Source organism: Limulus polyphemus, unplaced genomic scaffold, assembly GCF_000517525.1.
Source record: "Limulus polyphemus unplaced genomic scaffold, Limulus_polyphemus-2.1.2 Scaffold111, whole genome shotgun sequence".
Lineage (NCBI taxonomy): Eukaryota > Metazoa > Arthropoda > Merostomata > Xiphosura > Limulidae > Limulus > Limulus polyphemus.
In genome coordinates, this window is record NW_013665721.1 from 504,638 (window position 1) to 517,753 (window position 13,116).

Here is a 13,116-nt window from a genome sequence, read left to right on the forward strand (position 1 = left end):
GAATGTGTGTGTGAGAGAGAGAGAGAGAATGCTAAGAATGTGTGTGTGTGAGAGAGAGAGAGAATGCTAAGAATGTGTGTGTGTGTGTGAGAGAGAGAGAATGCTAAGAATATGTGTGTGTGAGAGAGAGAGAGAATGCTAAGAATGTGTGTGTGTGTGTGTGAGAGAGAGAGAATGCTAAGAATATGTGTGTGTGAGAGAGAGAGAGAATGCTAAGAATGTGTGTGTGTGTGTGCTATTTTTGTGCAAAACCTGAATAATATTTTTTTCTAACCTTCTTGTTTTCCTGTCCCTTTACGATGGCTATGAATTTTTAGTATGGAAGTAAGGGGGTAAATGGAGAAATACATCAAGCCGAGGGGGTTAATGATGGAGGAAAAGTTGAGAATCCCTGTCTTATGGCCTTACGTGAAATATGAATTAAGATTTTGTATCATTTTATGTGTTTTGATTAAAACTTCCAATGCACCCCTAAAGGAGTGTGTTTTTGTGTTAACAAACATACGTTTTTTACCTAACAACAGAAGTAACTACTGTTTGTCGACGCATCGGCTATTGTAGATTCCTAGTGACAATTGTGCCAGCAGAATTAAGGCACTTTGTATGTATTACCTGTAAGTCATATTTTAAACTATTCAACGTGACCTTACAAAGTTAGCTGCAGTATCATGCCCAGCGTGCTGATTAAAAAAATATTTGTGTGTGTGTGGCAAAATTGTGCAATATTGAATGCCACATGCACAGCAGACAAAGGCAAAAACAAGAGCTTCAGCGATTTGCAAAGTAATGGCACGTTCTTGTTCTTTGACTTGAAACGCCAGATGTTTTATTCACGACAACTGATATATCTTTGATAGACTAGTGCAAGAGTACGAAGGCCGAGAATCCATTTCAAACGAACTTGTAAGCAAAGGAATGTTGGTGCCACAAGTGAATACTATTTCCAAACCATCTTAAATAAATCACCACCTGTCCACGTTGAACCACACAATCAAGTAAGAAAATGCATATATCTTTTAGTAGGCTTAAATGGTAGAAGCAAACATTTTTATCTTCACTGAAATGAAAAGCATGGTTTTGTTCGAGGACTGCATAAAATTATATAAATCCATTAATTTTAAAGTAGACAGGATCTGCCGACGAAAATGCGATAAGTTTAAACACCCAAGATAACGTTTAAATATAGGATGAGTCTCATAGATCTAAGCTTCATTAAAAATTGTTAACATTTAAAATTTTTCAGCATGCAAGATTTTAATCGAAAAATCAAAGGCTGAAAAGACAATCGAATATAAAGAACTTAGATCGTAAGAAATTAGCATTAACATTGAACAAAAAACAACCCTTTATTTAAACACACAAACTGCTGAAAAATATTACTTGTCTCCTTATTCATGGATTAGGATAATTTACTATTGTCAGAGTTCATGGATTAGGATAATTTACTATTGTCAGAGTTCATGGATTAGGATAATTTACTATAGTCAGAGTTTATGGATTAGGATAATTTAATATTGTCAGAGTTCATGGATTAGGATAATTTACTATTGTCAGAGTTCATGGATTAGGATAATTTACTATTGTCAGAGTTCATGGATTAGGATAAGTTACTATTGTCAGAGTTCATGGATTAGGATAATTTACTATTGTCAGAGTTCATGGATTAGGATAATTTACTATTGTCAGAGTTCATGGATTAGGATAATTTATTATTGTCAGAGTTCATGGATTAGGATAATTTACTATTGTCAGAGTTCATGGATTAGGATAATTTACTATTGTCAGAGTTCATGGATTAGGATAATTTACTATTGTCAGAGTTCATGGATTAGGATAATTTACTATTGTCAAAGATTACTACTGTCCGTTTGGCTGTTTTTTACTACACATTTAAGACTTCACAGGAGAGAAACGATTGAAATGTCAGATAAAAATGGTCAGTAAGTTGTTGAAAAACTAGGATAATAAAATAATACACTTCTTGGGATAAATGTTATTATCCACGAAGTAGGAACATTCGTGTCAAATTCTATTTCTGACATTTGATAATGATAAATTCACTAAGGTATATGTTTAGTGAGAGAACTATTTCTTACAATCAATAATGCATAGAAACTTCATATAATTTTTTTTTAATTCAGCTTCACAAAACGCTTGTTTGGACAATATCATCACGTTGTGCTAGCAACAACTTCAAGAATGACTTGGTGTATAATGAATAAATCGAATGTACAAGGGGATACTAGTTAAAACAGGTGTTCGATGTTTCACAAATTTTAACAGCTGTATCATCCGGAACAACGAATTAACGTACTATATCCTTCTGTATACTATTACAGAAAATAGTACACAATGAAGCAGCTGTAACTAATAACTGCTTTGTTTGTTTGTTGTTGGGCACAAAGCTACACAATGGGCTATCTGTAGTCTGCTCACCGCATATATTGAAATTGATTTTTAGCGTTATAAGTCCTCAGATTTACCGCTGAGCTGCCAGGGGGCAACCATAACTGCACTTGATTAAAGAACGCTAGGCTTTGGTTCCATTCAACTGGGAGATAAACAGATCGAGAATCCCAAGATTCTAGATGTGATGCCAATGAAAATAATGCCTACTTTGAGCTATAGACGAGTTATAAAAGTGACAGCCAATCTTGTTATTGTCTTCGAAGATTCGAACAAACCCATTGTGGTTGTGAGTGTTACTGGATTCTCTGCCTCTGGTCAGTAATTCAAAGTTAGGGACGGCTATATATGGGTCTTAGACATGGTCGTTTAGTGCATCTAGTTAAGGGGCTATTCAAGTTGAAAAGTCTAAATTCTAAATGTCTAGTGTTTTGTTTTCTAACTTTGTGTTTTTTTTTAACCGCAAAAGTGCACAATGCACTATGTTTCCGAAAGAATCAAACTCCGAATTTTAGTACTGTAAGCCTGCAAACATAAAGTCGAGCCAGCGAGGGGTTAACTTTTGAAATTCCTACTGAAATACACACACACACACACATACAAAATATTTTTCTCTGTAGGATATATATATTTTTTTTTATTTTGTGCTGCAGGTTCTATTTGTTTTAGAACACTCACTTAATGACGCTGTAGTCAATGCCGTATCTGTGAGGAAAATTAAATCCCGGCTGAAATTTGATACGTCGCCAATTGTACTCAATAAGCTATTCGCATGTAAAAAAATATATCAATCGTGGACAATGCAGTAAATACTTTTTCTAAGACCGACTTATACGTTCTTAGAAAAGTATAATTGAGAACAATGAATCGCTAAATGGAACAATAGATTGGTATCCCTGGGATACCAAGTAGTTTTCAAAAAGAAGTAGAAAGTTCGTTAACAGTGTTATCAAAAATCTGAGTGAAAAAGATAGTTATAAAAAGTATTCATCACCTTTTTGTTTGCATTGTTTAGAAATCTTTCATGACTGACTTGCATACACTATTGACTGAGACTTGTACATGCCAGGAACGTAGGTCTTTGAAATAATTTTATTTCATTTATTTTTGTTGACTCTCTACTAGGAAAGTTTTATGATAACGCACACAGTTTAACTGATTTATTGGTTCATAAAGCTGAAAATGAAAATCACTTATAATGTTTACTATTTTAGTCACTCACATACAAAGTTGATTTACGAACGTAAGTTGTATAAATAACTGATTCCTCAGGGGAACGGGAATAGTTCTGCGTTCTACTCGTGATATATATATATATATCAACTGAATGAAAATAAAATACGGTATTGGCAATAGAAGCTAGCTGCGATAACAGCACTCCTAGTTTTCAAACAGTCACTTTTTAGGTGTTTAGAAGATACGGTGGTTTGTGTGACATTATATCACAATAAGGTTGATAACAGTTTTTAACAAATCTATCTTTACTGGTTCTATACGGGTTTCCGGTGAAAAGAAAATAATAGTATCCCGACAGTACACACTATGTGCTGCTTGCCGCTATCGAGGAACCCTTTCGTCATTATCAGAGCTCGTCACGCAGGATGGACATACAACAAAAATGGCCCGGCATGGCCAGGTGGTTAGGGCGCTCGACTCACAATCTGAGGGTCACGGGTTCGAATCCCCATCCCTACAAATATGCTCGTCCTTTCAGCCGTGGGGGCGTTATACGTGACGGTCAATCCCACTATTCGTTGGTAAAAGAGTAGCCCAAGAGTTGGCGGTGGGTGGTGATAACTAGCTACCTTCCCTCTAGTCTTATACTACTAAATTACGAACGGTTAGCGCAGATAGCCCTCGTGTAGCTTTGGGCGAAATTCAAAAACAAACAAACAATACAACAAAAACAAAGAAAAAAGCTTCGGTCGAATCGCTATTTATACCAGTAAGTTACTGTGGTATTATCAGCATATAACACTTTATTCATTATTTGAGAATGGTATCAAAGTATGTTTCTACAATAGCATTATTGCCGCTCGCTCTAATTCCAGTTTCAGTCAGTTATTTGTACCTTTTATATCTTCTAACCCCCTGACGAAGGACTGTCCACTTGTCCGAAAACTGGAGACTAAATAAACCATTTGGTTTTTCTGGACAAAAGAATGTGATATGTAAAATAATTTGTAAACATTTTCTATTTGGCCTCTTTGATTAGCTCGACATAGGTATCTGGTCAATTGTGATTCACAATGCCCGGTGTTTCGTTGTAATTGTAGCCTTCTTGCATTCTGTGCGACACATTTTTAGTATGAGGTTTGTTTGTATGGAAAACTAATTTTCTTAATGGCTCGATTCATAATAAAAACAAAAACAGAGGCGATAAAGTGAGGGAACAGATGCGTAACAACGTTAGGGATAGTATTTTGTTTATTGTTAAGCACATAGCTACTCAATGGGATAGTATCAGTAATGTTAGACCTACTATTGTTAGTATAGTAATTACAGAGTTAGAAGAGAAGTACTCCCTAGACCATGGTAAGTTTAGGGATACTTCGGTCAAAACCGCTTATATGTAGATTTTTCTAAGTATAAAGTGAGCATTTTGGTTACTCTATTACAAAAGTTGTGTGTTTTCAAGAGTTTTAAACTCAACCATTAATCCTTATGTTCGTGAGTTTTTGTGCATCTGAAAGTTTCTAAGGAAACTATCAATACATCCATACATCTCGAACTTGTCTGGATCATCAAGTTACGTTCGTTACATCTCGAACTTGTCTGGATCATCAAGTTACGTTCTTGCGTTTAGCAGTTTCAATGTTAGAAAGATTATAAAGGAAAAATCAATACATCCACACATCTCAAGCTTGTCTGGATCATCAACTGTTAGCTACGTTCATGAGTTTAGCGGTTTCCCTTATGTTTCAATGCTTAAAAGATTAATTACAAAGGAAAATCGGTATATTCATATATCTCAAGCTTGTTTGGATCATCAACTGTTACGTTCCTAAATACGGACGTTCCTCGTATGTTTCAATGCTTGAAAGTTTATAAGGGAAATGTCAATATTATTCAAACCAATATCAAACGTGTCCGAATCACCAACTGTTAGTGATGTTAGCGAGTGTAGCAGTTTCGTATATGTTTCAATGTTTGAAAGTTTAGTAGAGCACACACAAAGACACATACTTATATAGATAAAGGAGATGTCGATACCTCTACATATCCCAAGCTTGTCTGCCTACATAAATATCGATTTCACAAGTTTTAAAATACTAACTTCTCTAGTTTTGAAAAAGTAACAATTTGAAACATACAGAGTTTCATTCTGTGTTTTTGAATTTAAATCTAGTTTATAAAATATTTGTTTGCTGAAAGCAAAAAACTTTCTCACACTTTGCAAATTAACCTTCCTGGATCGAAAGTGAATTACTTGCACGAGTCGTGAATATATATATAATTTTACATGTGAAGATGCCAAAGTGGTTTAGGTAAAAAAAAAAAAAATGTGACTTTCATGTTTGGTTAGATTACCATTATTACACACAAAATACTAGCCCACGGTTGAATGAATGTTTCCAATTTTTAATTTCTCCTGAACTTTAAATAAGTACGCTCAACTACGTTTGCATGTGACCATTCCAAAACATCAATCTCTATATCCTGAAGCCCTGTGGGTAAAAAAAAAAATAATAATTTAAGTTTCCAGGTGTAAGGCCAACGATTTATACATTTATTCACTAGCTCTTCTGCTAATCCAGCTATTTTATTCAGGTGGATATAATTTATTTTCTGACAGAAACAGAGCTCTCTTCAAGAACCCGGATGACGACCGTTGAGGAAGATAATTTATAGAGTGATCGGCAATATTTCTATTGCTAGACACTTTAAGAAATCAATACGTAAGAATTTAGTGGAGTAATTGTCAACCAAACCTGAAGCCGTGTCTGGTGGTCAAGTGTACCGATAAGGCATGGGATGAATTACGGCTGTCCATTTGACTTTTTTTTTTAACTTTCTTGTCGTCTGCCGTGCCTATCCGAATGACCTAAGCGCGAAGAACCCATTTCAATTTCTAGAGGAGAATAGCTAATGAAAGTAAATTTGCTGTAACAATGTTTGTAATAACTTTATAACAACGACTACAACAAATGAAGTATAAGTGTGACCAATTCAATTATAAGAGAAGTGGCTGTTTTAAAATATGCAAATTAATTTAATTAATCATTGCATTTTCTTTCTTTAATAGAAACTTCACTCAAAGACTAATACAATTTTTCCGGACTTTTCAGGAAAAATAACAATCTTTAAATGGTTTGAAAAACTCCCACTTGATCTAGAAGTAGGATTTGACTATTACTCTTATAACGCACCCATGGCTCCAAAGTACGGCTCTTTTTTTTGCGGCACCGGGATGAAAACTGAGAATCCTTGGATTCACAGTTTGTGCATGCTAACCACTAAGTCATGCCCATCAATTTAAGTACTGTTTTTATCATTTATTTTATTGTCGATTACATTTTAATTTCTACAATAATAACTTTTCACTTTTCCTGCAATTGAAAAATAATAACTCAGCAGTTTGCAATCAGCTTGTTTGTTTTCCATCAGGCATGTTGGCTTCAAAAGAGAAGTTTATGTTTGGAACTGGCGATTTATATTTGGCACAGATTTGTGATCTTCACATATTTATTTATTTATTTATAAGTGTTTACAAGTATACTCAGATATGTTTTCTGAGAGGTTCGCATTCGTTAGAGGTACTAAATTGAATACGTCGAAACTCAACAATCAAAACTGCTTAGTTGATGAATGGACAACGTTATTTGTTATTTCGGGTTTAAGCCTGTTTCTAAAGTATAACTAGTCCCATGCTATTAGGCTCAGCATGGCCAGGTGGTTAGGGCGCTCGACTCGCAATCTGAGGATCGCGGGTTCTAATCCCCATCCCACCAAACATGCTCGCCCTTTCAGCCGTGGGGGCGTTATATGTAATGTGACGGTCAATCCCACTATTCGTTGGTAAAATAGTAGCCCAAGAGTTGGCGGTGGGTGGTGAAGACTAGCTGCTTTAGTATCTTACACTGCTAAATTAGGGACTGCTAGCGCAGATAGCCCTCATGTAGCTTTGCGCGAAATTCAAAACAAATCCATGCTATTAGGATAAACTTTTGGCCATTAGGCTTAATTCATGTAGCAATTATCATTATTACTAGCAGAGTATCTTTATTGCAACAGTACTTCTTTAAACGCATGATTTCTAGAATAATATAAAATAATTCTAATCGCTGACACCGAGATATATAAGTCCACTTGTCTTATATATATGTTAAGCCTTTTTAAAGTACGGCCGATATTCGATAAAGAGATAATTTAACGCTGTAACTTGTTTACGTTTGTTTTTTTTTTTTTACTTAGTTTAGTTAGGGCTAACAAATTTTACCGTATTTAGTACTATCAATAAATATACTCATAATGATATTCTACTACCTAACTTTAGACCTTTTTAATTTAAAAACTTTGATAAACTTTCAATACGTTGTTGTAAAAAAGCCTTCTAAATTATATTTACATCCGTTGAAATGAAGTGCGGCCGCATTTGGTAGTAACGTGCGCGCGCATTTTCAGGACAGACATAAACTGATTATTATTATAATAGATACTGTGATTCCATTGATCTTTAGATAGAGTCATCGCAAGGGGGGGGGGGTAAAAACTCTTTGTGGACCACAAATGAACATTAATTCCACGAGCCGCCCATATCTTCTTACAGGTTAACAGCGAAACTGATTTATAATTAGCACAACCATGATGTATAACGCAATGAACAAACAGTGGTCCCATTTCTCAGTACAAAGTGAATGAACAATTGCCTTACCGTTCTACACCGTACTGACCAGACAAACATCATACTGTCAAATAGCGTTTTATTCAGAATAAATACTTCATAATTTCATTTACGCTGGGACAACTAATTGCCCTTCAGAAGTCTGTGTCTGTTTGTTCACACCTATATAACCCTAGCCAGTTCATCCGGCGCTTAAACTACCTTACATTAAATAAATAAAGTGCAAAATAGCTATTTAAAAGGGATTTACACGCATATACTTGTGACGTGCACACGAACTTCAATTAAGTAATGGGTAGATAGCGTCCAATTTACTTCTAAAACGTACATGAATATATATTTAAACATAACTTGTTCATCGTCCATTTCTTGTCATAACACGCGCAGTTTCACGTGTGTGTATATATATATATATATGAATACATGTACGCATATATAAGTGTGGGGGGGGACGAAGCTCATGCTAAAACCTCTGAAACTATAGTTTATAATGACAAATGATCTGTACTTACAAATCAGGAGAGTGAATTAAGGCCGAGCGTGGCTCAATGGTTAGCGTGCCGAAATATGAATCTGCAGGCTCATCGTTTGATCCCCATTATCGCAAAAAGATGCCCTATGCACTTTGGGATCAGGAGAGCGTTATGAGGATAACGGTTAAAATTCATTATTAGTTCAGACAATAGTAACCCAAGAGTTGGCAGTCGGTGTTACTTCGAAATTAGGGACAGCTAGCGCCGGTATTCCTTGAGTATCCAAAAACAACAACACAAGAAAAAAATAACTCAAGTAAAGGTTAGCGATGATTTCGCATACTGGCAAAATCATTCCCTAGAACCCGAAGATTAAATGATTTAACCCCCCAAGTGGAACAGCGGCATGTCTGCGGGCGATGATTTCGCATACTGGCAAAATCATTCCCTAGAACCCGAAGATTAAACGATTTAACCCCCCAAGTGGAACAGCGGCATGTCTGCGGGCGATGATTTCGCATACTGGCAAAATCATTCCCTACAACCCGAAGATTAAACGATTTAGCCCCCCAAGTGGCACAGCGGCATGTCTGCGGACTTGCAATGCTAGAATCCAGGTTTCGATACCCGTGGTTGGCAAAGCACAGATAGCCCATTGTGTTGCTTTGCGCTTAACTTCAAACAAACAAACGAATCAAACGATTCAACAATGTCTTAAGCATTAAATCACCAAGTCTCTTCGGTCTTCCATGGAGGACGCCACACTCTTCAAAACAGTCTTCCACTGTCAGCTGTGGTGACTGACAAGGTAAGAGCAATCTTGATTATCCGGGGTGAGAGGGGGGGGTACAAATTAATTTTCACTAATAGGAAATTCGTGTTAAGTGAATTTGTATCATTAAGAAGTAGCTTACAATAAGTGATTGCTAAATTCGGCCGGAACCATGTAGAAAATCCTTAGCATTAGGAGATGCGTTTAAGCCGAATTTGTTTTAATGATAATTGACTGTTCTATTCTTCTATCGGGATGACAGATTTTGTAGTGAGTAAACCGAGAAATTTCTGCAAAACTATTTTAATCATTTTCCACCCACCCTAATTGGTTCCGCTGTGTAATAAAGATGTACCATGAACAGAAACGAAACCCCCCTAAGAAACTCTTTAAATATAGGCTTATTGTCGTGATCAAAATACCCCTAAGTCTAACAATTTTCTCGTAATAAACTTGAACTTTCTAGCTTAGACTAGTTAAACAAGTCTGATACATTTGTTTATCTGCCTTCAGATAACCTGGATATGTTACAAAATAACTAAAATGTTAATGTGCTGTGTGTCCAGATATTATTTTATGTGCAAAATGTCAGCTTAGCACATTCCTACGCTGTAATGTAATTTATGATCAAAATATCATCTTCTGGACTAAGTTTTAAATCACAGCTTTCAAATTTGTCATGGGAGTTTTACCAGTAACACTTGTTTTAGGTATTTTTATTTTTAAGTCATTTCGTTTTGAGCCCCCCCAGTGGCACAGCGGTATGTCTGCGGACTTACAACGCTAGAAACCGGGTTTCGATACCCGTGGTGGGCAGAGCACAGATAGCCCTTGTGTAGCTTTGTGCATAATTAAAAACAAACAAACAAACTTTCGTTTCGAAATTCTGGTGACGTAAAGAACGTTTCTGAAATTGATGAACAGTTTTGTTTGGTGTCACTCCTTTCCTATGTAAGACCACTTAAACTTATTTAAAATGGCGTGAAGTTAGTTCACGTGAGAGGTGATAAAAAATAAAACAAGTGTTAACGTTGTATTACTGATTCACGCAAACATATGATGGCTAGTTTTAATTAACGGGACTTGGTTTGGTCTAATAGAGAATTACTGGTAAATGACCTCCCCGGTGACTCATCAACAAGTCTGAGTGCTAATAACGCTCAAAATGTGATTTAGATATCAGCAGTGGGCAGGCTTCAGATAGCCCATCCTGCAGCGTTTTGCTTAACACCAAACGAACAAACAAACTGATATGATAATTTAACTCACCCCTGTGAGACGTCGTTAAATTTATTTATATACAGACTTTCAACATATTTTCTCTCAGGAGTGTGCTGACAACGAATGGATCTTTAAAATTCAAAGCCTCTGTCACTCTCTGAGTATTATTGTTGAACTAATTGTTGACTATGTTGTTGCCTGTCTCTAATCGTTATTATTGAACTAGTTGTTAGCAGCGTTGTTGCCTGTCTTCACGTATTGTTATTGAACTAATTGATAACAGCGTTGCCATCTTGCTTCTGAAATACTACAATTTAGTAAATATCTCATGGTGAAATTTTTATTTCTTTAATCCGAATATATGTTTGACTAGAATATATTACCGTATCGTTTCTAAAAGTAAACAGAGTATGTACATAATTTCTAAGCACGAGCAGTTATCTTCTTCAGTTGTCAGTAAAGGCGTAGAGCGGATATCCTGATGTGTTTCAGAGGAGTTATGGACATAATAATAATAACATGTATAATATATAATCGGCTGGAGTGTGATATTGTGTTTTCACATATTCAACAAAAGGTTGGGATAGATTATTTTTGTTATTCCTTATATCACGTACGTGAACACAATACCCTCCTGCGTCAATTATAGCTGTTGGTGTAATATTTACTTTAAAAAGTTATGGGATAGAATATTTTTGTTATTCCTTATGTCACGTACGTGAACACAATTCCCTCCTGCATCAATTATAGCTGTTGGTGTAATAGTTACTTTAAAAAGTTATGGGGATAGAATATTTTGTTATTCCTTATGTCACGTACGTGAACACAATACCCTCCTGCGTCAATTATAGCTGTTGGTGTAATACTTACTTTAAAAAAGTTATAAATAAAATTGTTCTTGTTCTGGAAAGTAAAGTTTCTCGTGCTGGGAACAAACAAATCCGGCAACACAAGGTGAGTAAGAACAACTAGAATACTAATAATTTTTCTCTCACTTACTGTTCTGTCCCCAATTTGTCGAATTCGACAGTGAAGATAAGCCGTTTTCCCCAGGGGTGCAGTGACGTTTCGTGTGGTACTATTATCAAAATAGGGCCTACGGTAGGGATCGTCCCAGTAGGAGTTGGGTCGTGACGGAGGATTCACTTTGCTTGATCCAAAACTTCTTTCCATACGTCTTATCTCGTCAGGAAAGGGATCCACGCCTTGTGCTATGACACAAAAATATACAAAAGGATATATATATATATATATATGCATATATAACAAAAGTTAATAGCTATGCCGTTATTAGTGCTGTCATGAAGAACCCACTGATTGTAGTGTCATAGCGTTATAGAAGCAAGTGGAAAAGATCTGAAAAAAGAAAATACACCTTAGCAGTAAAACAATGTTATAGTGATTAACATAAGTAACTGTCACTATAAACAACAAGTAGGGTTAAGAAAGTACATGAATCACAATTCACGAAACCCGATAGCCAGATGAACTGAGAACCTGCTAAAAGTTGACATATGTTTCTGTTTAATCAAAAAGTGTAAAAACAGAACATCATAAACAAGAATTTACACTATTAATTACGAGAGAACAATTGAGAAATACTTGAAATATAAAAACCATTATTTTGTCACAGTCGAATCTCTGATGGCCGTGTGTGTTCGGAAATAAAAGTTTTGCATCTAGAACCTTTCCATAACACAGACAGATTACAGACAATTCCCAGTAAATTATACTATAACACATAGGATTACAGACAATTCCCAGTAAATTATACTATAACACATAGGATTACAGACAATTCCCAGTAAATTATACTATAACACATAGGGTTACAGACAATTCCCAGTAAATTATACTATAACACATAGGATTACAGACAATTCCCAGTAAATTATACTATAACACATAGTATTACAGACAATTCCCAGTAAATTATGCTATAACACATAGGATTACAGACAATTCTCAGTAAATTATACTATAACACATAGGATTACAGATCGTTCTCAGTAAATAATACTATAACACATAGGATTACAGACAATTCCCAGTAAATTATTCTATCTGCGGATCAACTATTTTCTTTGATACGTCACAAATGATTTCAACTTCTTTCAATTGTTTTCGTCATTCACAATTTACACAATTAAAAAAAATCTGCGTTAGTAACGCACAGAAACATCCGATGCTTTTGAGTTTAAAGAAAGAGTATGATCTACAAAATATTTATGGAGTAAATTTGGTGACTCAAAAAATAATTCAGTAGGTAAAAACGACCTCATCACAGTTATTACCGAGGTGGGTAATATTCTTGAAATCAAAAATACACATACGTGATTTTTACCAATGTAACGAATTTGTTATTATATATTTATTTTAATATCAACGTTTGTTTAGAT

General features: G+C 35.4%; 1 protein-coding gene across 1 annotated transcript in view; it reads right to left on the reverse strand.

The window, feature by feature from the left end:
- LOC106471290 (lachesin-like) overlaps window positions 1–13,116 on the reverse strand; it is a 109,442-nt gene that overhangs the window by 45,022 nt on the left and 51,304 nt on the right. The window contains exon 2 of the mRNA XM_013931892.2: window positions 11,717–11,928. Coding sequence (XP_013787346.1) covers window positions 11,717–11,928 — 212 coding nt within the window. The remainder of the gene's footprint in view (window positions 1–11,716; window positions 11,929–13,116) is intronic.